This window comes from Populus nigra, chromosome 8, assembly GCF_951802175.1.
Source record: "Populus nigra chromosome 8, ddPopNigr1.1, whole genome shotgun sequence".
Taxonomy (NCBI): domain Eukaryota; kingdom Viridiplantae; phylum Streptophyta; class Magnoliopsida; order Malpighiales; family Salicaceae; genus Populus; species Populus nigra.
In genome coordinates, this window is record NC_084859.1 from 11,544,252 (window position 1) to 11,565,490 (window position 21,239).

General features: G+C 33.3%; 1 protein-coding gene and 1 non-coding gene across 2 annotated transcripts; both read left to right on the forward strand.

Annotated features, from left to right (window-relative positions):
- The first annotated feature begins 2,458 nt into the window (after nt 1-2,458).
- On the forward strand, nt 2,459-2,610 carry LOC133702455 (small nucleolar RNA snoR135). Its single transcript, XR_009843745.1, has one exon. It is a non-coding gene; the product is annotated as a small nucleolar RNA snoR135 (small nucleolar RNA).
- A 13,562-nt stretch (nt 2,611-16,172) lies between these two features.
- LOC133701940 (uncharacterized) lies at nt 16,173-18,911 on the forward strand. Its single transcript, XM_062126138.1, has one exon. The coding sequence runs from the start codon at nt 16,173-16,175 to the stop codon at nt 18,909-18,911; it is 2,739 nt and encodes a 912-aa protein (XP_061982122.1).
- The last annotated feature ends 2,328 nt before the right edge of the window (nt 18,912-21,239 follow it).

Here is a 21,239-nt window from a genome sequence, read left to right on the forward strand (position 1 = left end):
AAATACATAAAAAAAATCTAGAACAAAATAAACAACAATAAAAAAAACAAGGGTCAAAATCAACATGAAAAAAATTAAAATCAAATGATGAATGATGGAACTGAAATAAAATTCAATTAGAGGAAGGATTTAAATATACTAAAAGAATGAAGATTAAATTTGATATTAAAATCAAATGAAACCCAATTATTAGAGATGAAATTGAAGAAAAAAATCAACAAAAAAAATAGCAATTAAAAGGTTAATAACTAAATTGGATTTGAAATATAAATAGAGGACACTCCATACCTTTTCCAATCACTTTTCCTTTTTAAGAATATTTTACATTTGTAAAATGCCATATTGCTACTAATTCAATTCGACTATAGAAAAAAAATGAAAAAACAAAAATGAAAAAAAAACAAAAATGAAAAAGGCCTTTAGAATTAAGTTTTATTTATATTGTTTCCCATGATCATGATCAGATCAAGGTAAGTTTTTTTTTCCTGCTTCATTAATTTTTTTTAATTTGATCTTTTTAAATTGATTTGATTTTACTTATGATTTGACTTTATAATTTATTTTTGTTACTTTAATACAAATATCTTGTAATATCAATGTGAATTTTTAGTGCTTAGTTAATGTTTGGTTTTATAAAATAAAATTTGGATAATTTAAAACAATTAAGTATTAACATACTAAAATTGAAAGTTTGGCAAGTATGAGATTGCTATAAATGGACATTGAAAGATGGCAGGTACGTGCAACACAAATGCTAGAGAGTGGGAGGTGCCTACAATCTTTTAGAGGTGCGAGTGACATCTCATCACATCCAAACAATGATTTTCATAGCGGTATTGAAAGAGTCAAGGTGTCTCTTTCCGCATGGGGTACTCGTGTTGTCAAGTATGTGATGGTGTGTTGCCACCAACCTCTGTTTTTTTTTTGTTCTTTTTTTTTTTCTTTTCTCCTCAAAATTCATGTTGGTCATTTAAAATTTTAGAGTTGTCCTCTAATTTACTGATATTTCAACTTTGATCCTTATTATTTTGAATGCTATTTTTTGTTTTTTGATCTTTTGTGAATTTGATTTTTCTTTTGAATTTCCCTTCTCAATTCAAAATTATAAGTTATTCTCTCACTTATTATTTATTTTAAATTTGGTCATCATTTCTTTAATTGTTTTTTTTTTTGTGTTTGGATCCTTTTGTATAATTTTTTTTTTCAATTTTATTCTTCAATATTTGTTTGGTTGAGAATTGAGTTTCTTGATTTTTTCAGATATGGGGTTTTTGGTCTAATAACTCGGGTTACAGGTTTAAAAAAGTTAACACGAGTTGACATCTTTTTTTATACTATTTTTTTTTCGATTTCATCATTTGATGTTATTTTTTTTTAAAAAAATGGGTTTTGTGACTTTCTTTGGTTTCCTTTCAATCAGGTATCATGATCTCATAACTTGGGTAGAAGGTTTGGCTGGTTACTTGGATATTTTCTATGGTTGTTTTTTATATCTTTTTTTTTAATTTCTTCTTTCAAAATTGATTTTTTTAATCAAACTTCATCATTTCTTATTTTGCTTTCTAATAGTTTATCTCTATTACATGATTCAGCTCGTGATATTTGCAGCCTTGCCTAGGGTTGCATGCATTTTATTTTTTTGGGTTTTTTTATTAACCAATTTTTTCTCGATTCCATTCTCATACGTTTTTATTGTTGAGAATTCACCATTATTATTTTTTTCAATTTGTTTTTCATGAAGTTGGTTGTCAAGATTCACAACCTAGGTTAAGAATTTGTCATGCTGAGACATCTTATTTTGTCATTTATTTTTTTAATTTTTATCTTTTTAATATTTGATTATTTTAGAATTTAACTTGGTGATTTTTTTCTATTTTGACAAGTATTTTTATCTTACACCTCATTGTTATCCCTTTTTCTTTTAAGATTTAATATATTTATCTTCATTGTTTTTTTAATACATAATTAAATAAACTATCTTATTGGAAGAATCTATTACTGCGTGGTGAATTTGTTTTTAACACGCTAACAGTGTATGATGATTGCTTTTTAGTTTTTGTTTTTTTTTTTTAAATCGGCTGCCTTGCTGGGAGCCAGCTATCTAGTTAATAAACTAAACAAAAGAGTTTTTAATTGGGCCTTTGTACTAATTTTTTGTTTAATTCAACCAGGCCCAAGATTATTACACTTTAGTAATGTCCAGGGCAACTTAGTCATTACGCGGAGGCCATTGAAACCCTACTTCTACCTTTATATATCCCATCACTTGGATGAATTCCAAGGAACTGAAAGTATGAAGCCGTTTGACATCTCCTTCCGTCGTTTTCCTTTTTCTGTTTGATTTGTGTTGTGGTCTTTGCTTAGTTTGATAACTTGTTCATTGGTTTTGGTTAATAGTTAACATTGTGGGGCTAATCAATTAGTAGTAGTATTCTCTGTAATGAAAGAGTCATGGCAGTAAGCAGGGATTGTGTGTATCGGCGCTGTGCTATAATAAATGCACTCTGAATCCGAAAGAGTTCCCTGCTATATTGATTTCTTTGGGAAGATGGGCAGTTGTGTTTCATTCTCTTTTGTTGAAACTTTTCAACAATCATCTTCCCTACATCGCCTTTATTATCTGTCTTTTTTTTCAAAATATCATGGGTGTTTTGCGTTCATCTGATTTGTTTGTTTTTTCCTCTTGCGTTTAAAATTGTTGTTCAGAAAAACGGGTGTTGCTTCTTTTAAACCACAAACCCAGTTTTCTTAGCTTTATGAAAATTGCTTACTGCGACTACTTTTCCTTGATTAAATTGGGGAAGTTCAAGAAAATTTGTAAGTATAGGTTTTTTGGTTGAGGACTTTAGCTGGGATTTGTCGATTATGTTTTTTAGCTGCATCAGTATGGAGTTCACTTAATTTTCATATGCAAGGTCTTGCTAGTGGATGATAAAAGTGAGGAGAACACATGAAAATTATCTATTTTAATGTGGACAATCCTCATGACCAACTGTTTCTGCTTCAATTGTTCTTGGCCATTGCTCTCAAAGCTATAGACAGCCCTTTGTGGAAGCCTTGTTTATTGCCTATGAACCATGTTTCTTAAATTGTCTACAAGATAACTTATCTAGAATGATGGAGGAGGGAAATGCATCATGTCTGGAATCGATCTTTTTGGGGTGGCACCAGGTTTTTATCTGAGTCGGTGTGCAAGCACCGAGTCATCTGCCGATTTCCACATGAAAACATGAAATCAAGTGTCGAAAAAGAAAGGAAAACATTGCAGGCCATCTTTTACCATGTTAAATTGCAAGACCTGACATTTGATACCATCCAAGCATCTCATCCATGTCCACTATCCTGTTTAATTTGAACAGTTTTTTTAAAAGAAATATTTCTGAAATGTAAAATTAAACAGGATAGTTTTATTTTAAAAATACTTTTCAAATGTAAAAACAAATTATAATACCGCCACAAGAAATTCAAACAGCGCACAAGAGTGGACAAAAGGAACCGAAGCTACTTTTTGACGGCCATGGGCTAGTTACATGGGGTTTTTTTTTAAGCTACTTCACTGGACTTCATCCACGAGTACATGACTGGAATGCCTCCCTCCTTACACATAATCAAATCTTGTGCTAACACTGCACATGATCAATTTTCGATCTGCTATTTTTAGTGTTTTTGTCTGATTAGCTGTAGGAGGATGCCCTGCCACGCAATTAAGAATGGTTGGTTAGCCATGAGAGCGATCAGACTTCATGTTTGGTCTTTAAAGATTATCAATTTGAGTTTTATAAATTTTAAAGTCATTAGAAACTTTTATGGTTATTAACTTCAGGATCGTGAGATTAATCGAGATATGCACAAGTGATCTGTACATAAATTTTAATAATAAAAACAAAATAGTTAGTTTATTCAATAAAATCATATTCATGCAAACAATAGAGGGAGTGATGGTGTTGTATAAACAAAAAAAAAAGCCTTATCGGTCATATTCAGTTTAATTGCTACATGACCTTATCAATTCATTGATTCACACCAATAACATAACAAGACAATGTCCAATATATAGAGTATTTTCCCACAGCGGAAAATTTATTTCCTAAACTAGCATAGTTGGATCAATAATTCCCACTCTAACACACAAACAATGGTTGCACGTACATTAGATTATGATTGTCAAACTTGCGAGTTGACTCGTAAAATTATATGATTTTACGAGTGAATACAAATATACAATGTGAAATTAGATAGAAAACTTGAAAACCAATAAACTCAATCAAACTCGGTTAAAATCGGTCAAAATCGATGAACACGGTAAACTCGGACCGAGTTTGACAAAATTAACAAAACCCATTGACTGACTCTTCTCAGTCCTCTCCTCTCCTCTTCATCCCGTCTAACAAAAATTCCCCCTTCCCTAAATCTCACATCCTCTGATTCTCAAATCTCGACTCAACCATAGAAGAAGCAGGCTAACACCAACAACGTCTCCACTCTCTTTCTTTCTCTCCAAAAATCATCCCCTTAGCAATGGTTACTTACAGCAAGAGCATGGCCCAACATCTTGCCCTTCTCTCTACCATCTTAGCTAATAGGAATCCCAGTACAGAAATCTGTGCTCGGCTACTGGAAAGAGTTAGTGTTGTTTTAATTTGTGATTTTTTGTTGTTGTTGTTGTTGTTGTCCTTGATATTCTGGTTCGATTTCAATTCTCTTTGGTTTGGTTTAATTTGGTTGCAGGTGAAAGAAAGAAAGGGTTTTTGGGTTTGCAAATTAAATCATGCCAGATATGCTGCCCTTTTCCTCCAGTAAACCTTATGATCATGGTCCACAGTCCACACAATGTATTTGGTTTGATTTTCAGTCCAAAGTATGTTTTTTTATTCAATTTTGGTTTTCAATCCCGCTTTATTTTTGTTGTTAGATCATGTCTCCTATTCTTCACATGTTCTGTGCATCTGAATCAATCCAAACCACAACTGAAGAAACGCTGAATTCATTCAATCAATCATAGATAATTACTTTTAATTGCTTGAGTTTGATCCTTTGTTGATTAGAATATGGCTGTCGATTCTTGAATTGGTAATGATGAACAGGGGTTCGTATTTCACAAATCAAAGGAAAAATTTCCACAAATTAGATAATTACTTTTAATTGTTTGAGTTTGATCATTTGTTGAGAATGACTGATGAAATTTGTATTGATTTTTTTTCTTTTTCTGATTTAGAATAGCTTAAATGGTCGTTTCTGGTCTGGAAGAAAACTAAGAAGTGCTGCATTTATGCTGAATTTGTTTAACCTACAGAGGCTGTCATGAGTTCTATTGCTATTGGTCAGGAAAGGGTTTATGGAACAACCTTTTCTAGCATGCTTATCAATTATTTTAAGGTTTATATGGTTCTAATCACCACATTGTATTTTTATTTGCAGGATGAGTTAGAATTACTTTGAGTTATCTGTCATTGAGTTAGAATTACTTTGATTATAACTTGCATATTTAGAAGAGATGGAAGCTCACTTGAAAGCTCAATAAGAGAAACTTGATCCTGGAATTTAAAACTATTGGGAGATTTTGTTAGCAAATAACAAATCTTTACTTATATAATTGGCAATGACCAGCATAATTGAACCCAGACAAGTGATGAAGTTGGGTTTAGCTGTGATTAAAATTTAGTTTTTAAGCTTAAATATTGTCTGAGATATTGTCCTTAATCTTCCACTTTGTTTGAGAATTTCAGTTTTAAGATTTGACAATAAAAAGAACTTAGATGCATGCTCCTCTCATGATGGATTGCATATTTTGCATATTTAATTGCTTCACTTTATTATATACTGTCAAGTGCTTCGTTCTATCATATACTATCAAGTGCTGAACTATGTTTTATAATTCCACTCTTTATTATCTTAATGTAAAAAACTTTTCTTACGATTTTACGATTTTACAATCCATTTTTACAATCCGAGTTTATATTGGACTTTCCGTGTCGTGTCAAAAATGCGTTTTGACAACCTTGTAGTAGATGCTCAACTTATAGATCATGAATGTAATATATTTGCGACCAGATTAATTAAAATCAAGATAATTTCATTTTTTTTGATGATGTTGACACATACATGATGATGTTGACACACTTGATATCCCGCATGCTACTAATCATCGAGGTAAAGAGAAAGATGATTCGTTGGTGATTTATACACAATATGTTATTTGTGGTATGCAAAGAGAGATCACATATTTACAGAGCTATATCTGTTTAATGATTTAAATCTTTCTATGCCTTGATACATGAACATAACATGATAATTCATAACACCAACATAGGAGCATGTTACGAGATGTTCATATGACACTTCATGTCAGCCGCACGTAATCCGAATAATTATGAGTCTCGTGCACCAAGATATAATAGATTGATATGTATGGATAATTTTTTTTAGCATGTAATAAAATTCTTATTTATATCTTAAAAACGATAATATAATCTAATATATTAGGTGAATTTTTTTAATACATGAGGGTCGAAGAGCTGCAACCGCAATTCATGATGCTACCGACGATGTTGTGCATGGTGTTTTCAATACTTGTTTCTCATTGTACTGTTCTTTACTTGACGAGATTGATGAGGCTCAATGTTTGGACAATGCAATAGAAGAGGATAACCGTGCTTATCATGCACTATGACAACATACTCGTGATTCTGATGATGCAGGCTCATCAATAAGTTAATTTGTTAGATGTTTAACTATGTAATTTAATTAATTTGTAAATGATTTGATATTCTTTATTGTAACAGATTATTTTGATGTTGAGATTAATTTTTTTAATTATAAATTTATCCACTATGAAAATTAGGTGATTTTATTGGATGTTGTTGCTTTTTTTATGTGATTATATGAAATATTAGCTTCAACTATTGTTTTTGTTTTTATGAATTGTGTTTTTGCTAGGTAGGGAGTTGAGAGAGTCTGTTTGGGAACGCGATTGAAACTGCATTCTTTTAAATTTTATTTTTTTTCTTGTTAAAAATTATATTTTTAATGTTTTCATATTATTTTGATGTGCTGATCTCAAAAATAATTTTTTAAAAATAAAAATATTATTTTAATATATTTTTAAGTAAAAAATACTTTAAACCGCAATCACAATCACAAATACGACGGAAATGGTTAAGAACTGGTATTTTAATAGGTCTGCATGTAATAGGCTGCGTATATGCTACATTCACGTCCTATGTAGTTTACGTATTTAATACATGCGCAACCCCTGCTTGTGCGCTACAGACTACAGTGAGAATTATATGTATTTCTCTTTCTCATATAATTAATTTATTTATTGCAAATTAGTCCCCACCTGATGATAAAAGTTCCGACTCGCAGAATCTTTTGTTTCTTTCTTGCTTGCTTTTTAACTTTGAACTTTTGACGTGGAACCTTGCATTATTTGCAGTCACCTAACTGTGCTTGGATAAAGAGTTTGACTTGACTACGGTGAATAGCAAATACAGTTGCTCCATGCCTCCATCCCAATTCTTGCTGCTTCTTGTTAGAACCACCCATGCATCTCTCAATTAGCTTTAGAAAACCCATACCAGATAGCGTCAAGAGGCTATGGGATCATTGGAATATCAGATCTGCTATTCTTGCAAGCCTCTCCTTGCAGGTCTTTCTCATACTGTTTGCCTCCTGGAGGAAACGCACTTCCCACAAGTTTGTTATTTTCTTGATATGGTCGGGTTACTTGCTGGCAGATACAGTGGCAAACTTTGCGATAGGGCACATCTCCACCAGCCAAAGAACCACCGACTCCAAGTATGAAGACAACAATGAGCTCCTGGCGTTTTGGGCTCCATTTCTTTTGGTGCACCTTGGTGGCCCGGACACCATCACCGCTTCTCTGGCTTAGGCACATGCTTACATTCGCAACTCAAGGCTTTGCTACCCTTTATGTCCTCATCCTGAATCTTACTACTGACAAGGTATGGATCCCAACAGTGCTCCTGTTTATTGCTGGTGCAATCAAATATTTCGAGCGGACATATTCTTTATACCGTGCAAGCATGGATCAGTTTCGTGACTCTATGCTAGAAGATCCAGATCCGGGACCCAACTATGCCAAGCTCATGGAGGAATATGATTCAAAGATCGAGGCCAAGATTCCGACAGACATAATAATAATAGAGGAGCCTGATAAACAAATGCAGGCTAGTGCTCGCGATATTCAAAAAAGAAAACTGAAAGATGATCTCGAGGTTGTGCAAAAAGCTTATTACTACTTCAACATTTTCAAAGGACTGATTGTTGATCTAATCTTCAGCTTCAAGGATCGGAATGACAGTCGAAAGTTCTTCCTCAGCATTGACGCAGAGGATGCTTTGAAAGTAATAGAGGTAGAGCTCAACTTCATCTATGAAGTTCTCTTCACAAAGGCTATTGTTGTGCACTCCATAATTGGATATGTTTTCCGCCTTTTCTCCTTCACTTTGGTTTTGGTAGCCCTTGCGTTATTTCGTTTCAATGTCAAGAAGGATAAATTTCACCCGCTTGATGTTAAATTTACATATTTATTGTTGTCGGGTTCCATTTGGCTTGATACATTAGCCTTCATCAGGGCCATTTTCTCTGACTGGACCGTGGCTGATCTCAAGAAGTCTGAGAGGCAGCCCGATTCTTGCTGGAAATCTTGCCTTTTTCTCTGCTTGGAAAGTGCCTCTTTTCAACGGCAAACGTGCCATCTTTAAGCACATGGGTTTCCGCAGTTGGTCCAAGTCTGTCAAAGGCTATAATTTGATAAGATACTGTGTCAACAGACCTAAAAGCAGGATAGGCATTTTCAAAGACAAAGTTCTTGTTTTTTTGGGTCTCAAGGATTTCGTTGATGGCATATTTCATGTGTCCAACAAGCGATTCACTGATGAACTTTGGAAAGTTATCTTTGATGAGCTGCAAAAGAAATCCGGTATCGCAGATGATCCAGAAGATGCCAAGACAATATGTTCGGCTAGAGGTAATTTGGCACTCCAGGACAATGACTGGGATAAAAAACTTAAGGATGAACTAATGCCTTACGCTATGAATGTCACTTATGATGAGAGTCTTCTTCTGTGGCACATAGCGACTGAGCTCCTGTACAACACTGATGATAATTCTGATCAGGGATCGGATGATAAAGGTTTCTGCAAGCTCTTTTTAGATTGCTTGTGCAACTCCTATGATAGTACAGATCAGAAATACGACGAAAAAGAACTCAGTAAGCTCCTTTCAGATTACATGATGTATCTTCTAATTATGCAGCCAACCATGATGGCAGCTGTGGCTGGTATCGGTAAAATAAGATTTCGAGATACCTGTGCCGAAGCTGAAAGGTTTTTCAAAAGAAGGGATTTGGGGTCTAATAAAGAACGGGGAGCATGTGAAAACATTCTTGATGTGAACACAGAGGTCGCGCCTGTCGACGTGAAAGGAGATAGAAGCAAGTCTGTGTTGTTTGATGCAAGTAAGCTCGCCAAGCTTCTACAAGAGCAGGACAAGAAATGGGAGTTACTGAGCAAAGTGTGGGTGGAATTATTGTCATACGCGGCAGGCCATTGCAGAGCATATGCCCATGCCCAACAAGTAAGTAAAGGTGGAGAGCTTATTACTTTTGTTTGGCTATTGATGGCTCATTTTGGCCTAGCGGACCAGTTCCAGATCAACAAGGGCCACGCGAGAGCAAAATTGATAGTCGGCAAGTAGATGTTGGGGGTTGTATCTTCTGCAATCTTAATCAACATTGAATTGTTTCAGTTATGCAGCCTGTAATTTTTCCAGACTTGTCAGATTAGATAGATTACCGTGCATGGTTCTTTCTTTCATTTGACTGACATAAGGTAGCAGAGAGTAATCCAAAATCAAGTTTGATCTAATCCACCTTTTCTATTTCCAGCTGATTTCTATATAACATACAGTTGGGTTTTCTAATTTGATATATTAGCTCATGCCTTGTGCAATAAGCGTTCTGGGAAATCATATTGTCCTCAGCTCGCAAAATAACTATATATGTCCAATATTTTGTGTATGAATAACCAGTGCCGCCAGGGTTTTTGTTTTTATTTTTGAACAGTAGTGTGACCATTGATCACTCACTGTAATCTTGATCTATCCCTATCATATTCTTTGAATGATAAATTAAGTGCTGGTGTGTGGAATTTGTAAGGTTAAGGGTGGGAGATGTTGTCAGTAGAGGGTGCCTTAAGAGCACATACATGAGCAGGGAAAGAGCCAAGGAGGAAGTTGGGTTTTTATATATATATATATATATATATATATATATATATATATATATATATATTAACCTGCTAGGGTTGGACGTCCATTGTTTGCATCATAGTTACGATTGATTTGCCAAGACTCCGGGTCTTGAGTTATACAGGTTGATTCGAGTTAGTCTGAATTATCTTTAATTAATCTGAAAAAATTAAAAAAATTAAATTTTAATATTTCATATAAAAAAATTAAGAAACAATACATGTGAATATATACTATACATGTTATAAATAATGAAGTTTAAAAAATTATTTCAAAAAATTTTGTATCCCACATTAAAAAAATACTATATTACATTTAAAAAATAAAATATTCTTCTATTATTTATATAATGAACTTTAAAAATAGTTAATAACCAACTAATATATATATATATATATATATGAAACTGGATTTTACCGAGTCGCCGGGTCATGGGTCAACCCGGTAGGTCCATTGAGTTTGTCGGGTTTTTGCTTACCCAAATCTTTTGCTTTATCTAGACCGATTGAGCCATCAGATCAACCGGGTTCCAAGTCGACATGCTGGGTCAGTCTAAGTTTAATAACTGTGGTTTGGTTAATGGCTAGGCGTAATTGATTAATATATTCTTAGTGAAAATATTAAGGTTTGTCATCTTTAAAAAAATAGATTGTTGATCCAAATTATTTTTTATATTTTGAAAAATCATTTTAAACCTATAAATATATTTATTTTATCTTTACTGTGCCTCTGCAACCAAGTATTTTTTTTTATCATTTTATAAATATATATCTTTCTTCATTTCATTTTAATGAATTATCACGTGGTAAAAGAAAAGGAAAATGTTAGTAAAGTATGAACAACTCTTAAGACTAAATAATTTTTTATTTTATTATTACTTAGGTTTATGCTCTTCTTTTCTAAAAACTAGGCCAGAGGCCATTTGTATTCTTATTTTTCATTGATTTTTTCATTGTGCAGGTTTTTTTTTTATGAAGTTTACCCCTCTATAATATATTCTGTTAATGTTTTTACCCTTCCATCCAACTCTTTTATATCACGAGACACGAATAAAAAATTTGTTCATTGACCAATAAAATTATTATCTGAAAAAAACACATATATAAAATATGAAATCTGGATTAAAAACCAATTGAAATTTATCATAAAATTAAAAAAAGAAATAATTTATTTACTACTATTTAAAAATACTACTCGTGAAAAATATAGTAAAAAGGGAAATTAAAAGGTTCGAATGTAATAAGAAATGAAGAAAAAATAGTGACGTTAACAAACCCACATTTATTTAAAAAGACTTATCTAAAGCCACATTTTCTCATACACGCAATTAATCAGAAGAAGAAAAATAATTCTCAATTATTATTGACGAAAAGATTTTCATTAGATGCTGATTTTTTATAGTGGTATTTTCTAAACTAATATTAAATATTTGATAGGGGAAAATATTTGTAACTAAATTATTAGATTTTTTTATTTCTTAGTTTAATTTTCGTTTTCATTTTTATATATGCGTTTTAATATTTTAGATAATGATCTTAACAGTCAAACCTTAAAGATCATTCTTTTAATTTTTATTTATTTTTTTGTTCATAAATAGAACTCTACAATCATTAGTTAGACCATCAATATAAATATCCTTCTTTCGATTAGCCAGTACCAAGCTACAATATATATATCAATCAAAGAGAAATTGAGTACTGACTCTGAATAAAAAAAAAGTTTAGCAATTTTTGCTTTCTAAAAAAATTATTGATTTGAATTTTAATGGTCAGGATTTTATTTTACTCAATCAATCAATTAATGGGTGGTTAGAATTTTTTAAAAATATTTCTTAATTATTTTCCTTTATAAGGAAATCCAAGCCATCAATTTTATAATCAAGGATTTGGATTGACTTAACACAATATATAATGTTAATTCTAACTTGAGAAGAGTAAAGTTCAAAAAGTAGAGTCATAATTCTGCTGTGCAGGTTTTATAGCATAATCATATCGACTGTGTGTTATAAATTAGTAGATTTGAACCATGTAAATTCTAGCATGTTTGTTTTTGTATTTTAAAAATATTATTAAAAAAATTTAATTTTTTTATTTTAAATTAATATTTTTTAATGCATTGATATCAAAAAATATATTTTTAAAAAATAAAAAAAATATTATTTTAATATATTTTTAAATAAAAAATACTTTAAAAATCAATTACAATCACACTCAAAACTCTTAAGTCATTTTAGTTTTAGTCGCGACATAATTCAAGTCATGGCTTATCAAATGACTCATGAGCAAAGGCAAGAAATCCCAACTCTCAATATTGTATCACATGTCTATTACAAAATATGGTAAATAATCGTGGCAATCCATAGCACTACAAAATTTTTATTTTATTTTATCTTTAAATGTTTTTTTTTTCAATTATAATCTTTTATGCCCAAATTAAATATCAACAATTTCTAAGAACTTGTTAAGAAAAGAAAAGAAAAAACTCAATAGAAAATAATTAAAGTGTAAAACAAGAAAAAATCTCATAATCAATTTTAAATTCACGAGAAATGATAATATTTTTTAGTTTTTCTACTTTTCTTTTTCATTTTCTATGGTTTTTTAAATTTTAGTTTTCTCATATATATATATATATATATATATATATGAGGAAATGATTTATACATTTGTCTTCTTATAAGAGTCTGGGACAACTAGAGTTTTATTCACTCATCTGGATCCATAAAATACACTTTCTAGAAGGTGGGGTTTTCTAGAATCCAAAATAAATAAAAAAAATTATACATTTGCCTTGCTAATCGCCATTGCATCTTCTTAGATAGTTAGATTCTTAAGCAACCAGCACTACTCAATGAACACTTTTGAAAATAGAAACTTTTCTGATGTAGTTGACTGATAAATATATGAAACATGATTTCAGCTTGGTATTCAAGTCATTTGTGACTCGATATGATTGCCTTCAAGCCAATTCTCACTTGAGTTGGAATGGTAGCAGTGTGGATAAATCTTGTAATGTTCAGGCTGTCGTTCGCATCTGCTGACAAGTATACAACATAAATCTTTTTTTCTCAAGGTTGTTAAAATCGCGTTTTGACTCGTAAAATCATACGATTTTACGAGTCAAAACATGCTTTACGTGCTGAATCGTTTGAAAAAATCAAAAATGGATGAAATCGGGTTAAAATCGGGTGAAATCGTTAAAATCGAGTGAAATCGCAAAAAATCATGATTTTAGGGCCGATTTCACGATTTTAACAGAGCGCATGCACTGAAGCAAAATGTCTCCCCCTGCTCCAGCTGTCCAGCGCCTATTGGTTGTGCAATTAAATGCACAGTCACGCGATCTTCACTCGCTGCAGAACATGTGGGTTTGTTTGGCGGTGTGGTTGTGGTTGCTTTTCAAATAGCTTTTCGTGCCAAAATGCATGCCAATGATGTTTTTTTATTTTTTAAAAATCATTTTTAACATCAGCACATCAAAATGATTTGAAAACACTAAAAACAAATTAATTTGAAGTTAATAAAAAAATAAATTTTTTTAAAATTTTGTTAAAAGTGCTTTTGAAACGCAGAAACAAACAGCCCCATAAAGAAGTGGATGTTAGAAATCAAGAGGGCTGCAGAGATAGAATGTAACAAAATTCGTCAAGGCAATAATATTAAATTCTAATTTAATTCAGATTTTTTCCCCATATCTTTTACTATTCATTCCCCTTAAATTACTTATGTTTTTTAAAAGTACGATAGCAAGTAGAAGAGATTTTATAAATATAAATTAAATATAAAAATAGTAACGGGATAATTTAAAAAATTATATTTATTATAATAGGTTGATTCGCGAAACTCATAATTAAAAGCTTAACTCGTGTCATAATTTAATTTATACAAATAAAAACACTAATTTTAATAAATTTGATTACTTCGATTATATTTTTAACCATTTATTTAACCCGATCAATTTGATATTGCTTTATGTGCTAATTTTTCTTTTTTCAGTTAGCGAGTTGGTTGTTGCAGATTGTGTCATGTAAACTAATAATCCTCTTAAGATGGTTGTTAATTATTGGCTAATGAAAAGTTATTTAAATTATGTATGAATTTTTATTTGAATTATGTATTTTAAGATGTTTGAACTATTTTGAAGCAAGTATTTTAAGGTGCTTGAACTATGTATGAATTTTTATTTGAAACATGTATTTTCAGGTGCTTAAACTATGTATGAATTTTTATTTGAAGCATGAATTTTTTATTAATGTATTTAAAATTCCTTATGATTTTATGATTTTACGATCCGTTTTTACGATCCGAGTTTGTATTGCATTTTTCGTGCCGTGTTAAAATCGCGATTTTAACAACCTTACTCATGACAATGTGTAATTTATGAAGCATGTGATGTGGCCGCAATCATTTTGCTGTTGGTTTGCCGTCGTTTGTAGAGCTAGAGCTTAGCATAAATCAGGGAGACGAGGAATATTTTGTTTTTTTATTTTAAAAATATTTATTTTTTTTATTTTTTTTACTTTAAATTAATATTTTTTTGGTTTTTTTATATCATTTTAATATATTAATATCAAAAATAATTTTTTAAAAATAAAAATATTATTTTAATACATTTTTAAAAAAAATAAAAAATAACTATAATTACATTTACCATGTGTTTTTAAATAGCTGATTTAGTTTTCCAAAGTGATTTTGCTGGAAATAGTAGCAGTAACATGAGCAGGCCTTAATCAATCACAAATAGCGAGGAAAACAATTTATACATGTTTTTAACTTCACTTTTTTTTTTTGTCGCAAGTTTTTATGACAAATGATTTTTGAATTACGACTTATTATTTTTTTTTTTTTGCTTTGTTGTGAGATTGAATGATATGTTGTAGACAAAAAAGTAAAAAAATAAAAAAGAAAATTGAAAGGGTTTTTAGCAAGTTGATTACTTGATTGAAATTGTTGCTCAGACTTGAGAGTTGATAAATTATGTAATCCATTAGTGATTAGGAAACTATAGTTTTAACATGGAATTAAACGTTTTTTAAGAGCTTGTTTAGATTAAAAAAAACAAAAAAAAAACTAATGTAAAATACAGTATAATAAATGTCGAAAGTGATCCAGACTAACTTATCTCCTAACCTTGCATTTCGGGCTTGAAATTTGTGGAGAGATAGAATTAATGATGAATGCACAGAGCAGCTGCTTCGGTTGGTTGTCTGTCTTCTTCTCTTTTACTGCGTGTTGAGCTTTTTAGTCTTCGCTGCTGAAAATTCAAAGTCTTCTGTTCCTGTGCAAAAATAGACTTTTAAGATATGGGATGTGTCAAAGAACCATCTCAACCCAAAAGCTTAAGCTGTTAGGTGAGGTCTCAAGATATGATTTATATTATTCTCTAACACACCCCCTCAAGTAAAAGCCTTTTGGGCTTGAAACTTGTACAGGTTCATTTTACCTTGTGCTTAATTTTTATCAAATAAATGGGGATGGTAAGATTCGAACTCGAGACCACTTAGTTATCAAGGCTTTGATACCATATCAAAGAATCATCTCAACCCAAAAGTTTAAGCTATTAGATAAAATCTCAAAATATAATTTATATTATTCTCTAACAGGTGGATGGTGAGGAATTTCCAAGTCTTGTGCACAAGTCTTTGATCCCCAAAGATACTCTCAGCTGTCACTTATCTTAATCAGGTCCCAGGAGTAAATGACGCGTGATGTAATGTTCTCCATTGGCGTAGACTCAGACTGTTGCAAGTCAAGATGAGGTTTCCAATCCTGAGTAGTTGTTAAAAGCAAGAAAACTTTGCCGGATGACTGCTACCTCTAGTCTAGTATATATCCGCTGATTCATTCCACCATATGTTCAGACAAGCCTTACCATCCTCATTGTCCAAGAAATATCGGATGATGACCTCTAATTCCTCTCCAAGCACATGGTGTTGTCTATCATGGCTTCACGTTGCAATGTTCTTGGTCCTTTCGACCACCTTCTACACCCCCATGGTCTCTTGCTCCAAAATTGACAACCCTAATTACAACAAACACTGTGCCTCTATTGTCCCTGAATCAACTCCCAATGATGTTCCCGAATTCACCACCATCCCTTTTGCTGCAGAGCAAGGTGGGTACTTTCTTGGCGGGGAAGACATATCGAATCATCCAAACTCATTTCGTTACCATTATCGAACGAGTAACAGGAGAGAGCTATTCATTAATACCCACAGTGTCTATAGTACTGATGCTGATGATGTCTTTAAGGTTGAGGCGAGTTTGGTCCTGAGAACCTCGGATATGGAGTTTTACGTGTACGACGACAGATCTTGGAGGGGTCCTTTGAGTTTTGAAGTAAAAGGGTTCTGGTCAATATCTACCGGCAAGCTTTGCATGGTGGGCTCTGGTTCAACTTACTCAGAGGAGGGTAAACATGTTGTTCTTGCCGCTCTACTCAAGCTTGATGGAGTTAGAAATTCCAGCATTATCAGTAGTTTGGTGAGGGGAATATTGGAAAGCTCGAGTACTGCTGGTGATTCAGGATATTTTAAGCCAATCTCCTTGTTGATGTTCCCTCAAAATAATTACGAGTTCACTGAGGTTGGAAAAGCACTCGATCATGTCTGTAGCGGGGGGATTGATGTTCCAAAGAGTTTGTCACTAAGCTTAAAGCTGAGTACACCTATTTGCAATGCATTCACTCGTTGGGATACTTTTTTTAAACTGGAGTATTCAAGTGGTTGCAAGTCCACAAGTAGTTGCAATCCTTTTGGTGAGGGTGTTGGATATTTACCCCAAATCATGTCCTTGAAATTAATTCAATGTTTAGAAGATAAAAAAAGATTGAGATTCCTGATAGAATTCCACAACAGTAGCTATGTTGATTATTACCACCCCTTCACTCCAAACACAACATTGGTTGCGGAAGGATCATGGGATGTGAATAAGAATCAGCTATGTGTTGTTGGCTGTCGAATCTTGAATTCAGCCAACTCGTTCAATAAATCTCATATTGAGGATTGTTCATTGAGGTTGAGTTTCAGATTCCCTGCCGTTTGGTCAATCAGAAATACTAGTGGTATGATGGGGCATATTTGGAGTAACAAACATGAGAATGATCGGGGTTACTTCAATACGATCATGTTCCGAAGTTATGAAAATTTTGTAGCTGGGATCCCCGGGTCGAAGTACCAGTACACTGTTGTTGATAAAGCAAGAAAGTCATGCTCAGAGAAGCAGCCTAGAAAGAAGAAAGGAAAGAAGCATCCAGATGCAAATTCGAATAACATGAGGTTCGATATGGTGGTCAGGAACTCCAAGAGAAGAAGAATAGGATGGGGCTACTCTCAGCCCATCGCTGTGGGTGATCAAATTTCTCGACGTAACGACTTTGTGATTTCATCAAGCTCGAGGGCTGCTTACTCTCCGGTTGATGGAAAAACCAACCACAGCATCCCACTGAACATCAGCTACCGCATGAGCTTCCAGCTGAATGAGTCTACTTATGTTCAAGTCTTTTCTGAAGGAATTTATGATGCTGAAACAGGAAAACTTTGTATGGTGGGGTGCAGATATCTTGACTCAAACAATCGGACATCAGACAATGATTCAATGGACTGTAAGATTCTTATAAATGTCCAGTTCCCTCCAGTAGATTCAAATGATTATATCCAGGGAACCATTGAAAACACTCGGAAAATATCCGATCCTCTGTACTTCGAGCCTCTTTCTTTTTCTGCAGCTTCATTTTACGGTCAGCATTCGAGGGAGTCAATATGGAGGATGGATCTGGAGATCATCATGTCTTTGATCTCTAATACTCTCGTTTGTGTCTTTGTGGGATACCAGATCTCGTATGTGAAAAAGCATCCCGCTGTTTTCCCTTTCATCTCACTTCTCATGCTTCTAGTCCTTGCTCTCGGGCACATGATCCCTCTAATGCTGAATTTTGAAGCTTTGTTTGTGCCAAAGGAAAGTCGCACAACAGTCCTTCGAAGGAGTGGTGGATGGGTGGAAGCGAATGAGGTAATTGTAAGGGTAATCACGATGGTATCTTTTCTGCTGCAATTCCGACTTCTGCAGCTTGTATGGTCTGCACGATTCGCTGATGGGAAGCGAAAGGCGTTCTTGGCTGCTGAGAAGACGACACTCTATTTGTCTTTGCCACTATATATATCTGGAGGTTTAATTGCTTTGTATGTGAATTGGAGGAACAACAAGGTTGGTGAGGGCATGGAGTACGCTTACAGCAGCGCTTATCAGCGTTCCATTTGGGTGGATTTAAGATCTTATGGTGGTTTGGTACTCGATGGTTTTCTCTTCCCTCAAATCCTCCTCAACATTTTCCACAACTCCACAGAAAATGCCCTCTCTCGTTTCTTCTACTTAGGAACCACATTTGTGCGCTTGCTCCCACATGCATACGATCTATACAGGGCTAACTACTATGTTGAAGATTTTGATGGATCATACATGTATGCCGACCCAGGTGGAGATTATTATTCCACTGCCTGGGATGTCATTATTCCTCTAGTGGGCCTTCTTTTTGCTGCTATCGTCTACCTGCAGCAGCGCTTCGGTGGCTGTTGTTTCATGCCAAAAAGATTCAAGGAGCTAGAAGGATATGAGAAAGTACCAGTGGCTAGTGACGCATAATTTGTGGTTCAAACTTTTGCCTGCATGTGATTTTTATCACCACACTCTCCCCCTCTCCTCGCCGTTTGTGATTGGGCTAAAATATTAGGACCCCTGCTATTATAAAATGACTAATAAATCTTCATGTGTGATTTTACATGTAATTTCGTTGCTGCGCGCAACAAAGTCTTTCTACCTTTTTATATATATCTGTGGAAGCGAAAAGGTTTCTGTTGTGAATGCTGCCTATTCCAAATCCTGACTTTATATCTCTTGCTTGCAAAGACTTCCCTGCATGATCATATCTTCATTCGCAATTACAAGTAGATAGGAAGACAATTTATATGCTCTAGCAATTCAAGATGCACTAAACATGAGTTGAAGCCTCGTAGCTCCCTGTTTCTAGTAAATGAAGGTACGTTTTAACGGCTTCAACTCCATTAAACACGAGTCTTTGTTCAGATTTGGGGTGAAATACCGAGAAGCACCATACGATTTCGGCCATTTTCATCATTGTTCTTGAACTTAAGACATAGATGTCAAGTGTTTACTCCGTTAGTAGAAAGTCTTTGCTCTGTTGTGAAATTGGAAAACGTCAAGTTGATTATTTGATTGAAATCGCTGTTCATTGTGGATAAATTATGTAACCATTATATATGTGTGTGTGTAGATTTTAAGGTTTTTAACCTGGATATCAGCAAATTTTATAACAGGCATAGATATAAACATTGCAAGGCTAAACAACTGCGTGCAATTTCAAGCGTGCACTAGGAATAATGGGTTTTGTTCTTGCTCTCTCTCACTCTCTCTATTCTTGCCGTATACTTGGGTTTGCATCGACATTTCCTACTCTTCTTTCTGTACTCAAGAGACAGAGAGACCGTGTTGGAAATATCCAAGCCTTGCTAGGACTCAGCTCTGATTTATCTTCATCAGGATCGATTGATTTTTGAAGCATAGCTCTCCATGAGCGTGGACTCACACATTGTTAACTTCGGCAAGTCAAAATGAGCTTCAGTTTTCTCATTTGTTCTTCAAAGCAGGGAGATCTTATTTGGATGACAGCTACAACTGGCCTCTTATGTATCTGTGCCCTCGTTAATCCGTACAAATTCAGGCCAGCCTCATCGTTTTCATAGTCCAACAAATAAAAGATCGTAGTCACTGTAGCGCTGTTCATGGTTTGGTTCGGTTTAGCATCAGAAAAACCGAGTTACACTAATTTTGAAAAATAGAAACCAGACCAAACAAAAATTTAGTTGAAATCAAACCCTGTTCGGCAAATAGAGTTTTACGACAAAAGTTTTAAGCCTTATAAGTGTTTTTGAAGAACAAATGTGGGAAAATTTAGAAAATATTTTTCAGTAAAATATTTTTTTTTAAAAGGGACCTAGCGTAAAAATCCGGCTCTTATTAGTAAAGTGATTGTCTGTTCTAGACAACAAGTTATTCGTGCACTCTGCAACGGGTCGCAAAACCTCCATGGTCAACTCCATTTGTCTTGTTATACAAAACCTCAACGACATATCACTCGCGTAGAGTAGACTTGGATTTGCTTGGAAAGTTCCAAGTCTTTGCTCTTTTGCTGAAAATGAAATCTCTGACATTTTATTTTTCTTATTTTTTTTGTTTTTTGATGAACAATGTAGAAATTCATTTAGATTAATTAATTTAATCAGTTTTATCATGGTAATCCGATATGCCCTGTGATGCACCTTAAATGTAGCATTTAATTTATGTCAATTGGATTCAGAACTCATTAATATATGTTACACCTCTCCATGTGCAAAGATTCAGTGACGACTGACTTCGGCGGCACTATTTCCACTATTCTTATATAATTATTTTTTTTAATTGTTAAAAACAAGCATAATTTTTTATTATATTATTGAATCAGATTTAAATTTTTCTAGATCGTTCTAAAATTCTATATACACAGGAGTAGCTAGCTTGCTAGTTGTTTTCATTTTCAAGTTAAAATTAGAAATTTCAGAATTTTCTCTATTTCTCTAGTTGTTTTTTTATTCTTATTGTTATTTAAAATAATAATTTTAATTTAATAAGGATTTCACTATTTAGGGTATTTTTCTTGTATCTAAATATCCTTTTAGGCTATTTTAAAAAGAGAATTTATGAATCTTATGCTTGAGAACTTAGTTTTTTCCTCTACAGTTTAGGACTGTAAAACTTTAAGGATTGAGAAATATTATCCATGTTATACATTGTTTCAATTTGTATCAAAGTAGATTAGTCTGTTTGATGGCTGGAGATATCGATAATAACTTTTCAATCCACGACCTGGGAGTGGGGACCATTTAATTTAGGGTAAAGAACTCAATCATGGATACA

What these genes read in the sequence shown, in the direction of transcription:
- LOC133701940 (XM_062126138.1), top strand. Translation starts at nt 16,173, where the DNA reads ATGACCTCTAATTCCTCTCCAAGCACATGGTGTTGTCTATCATGGCTT.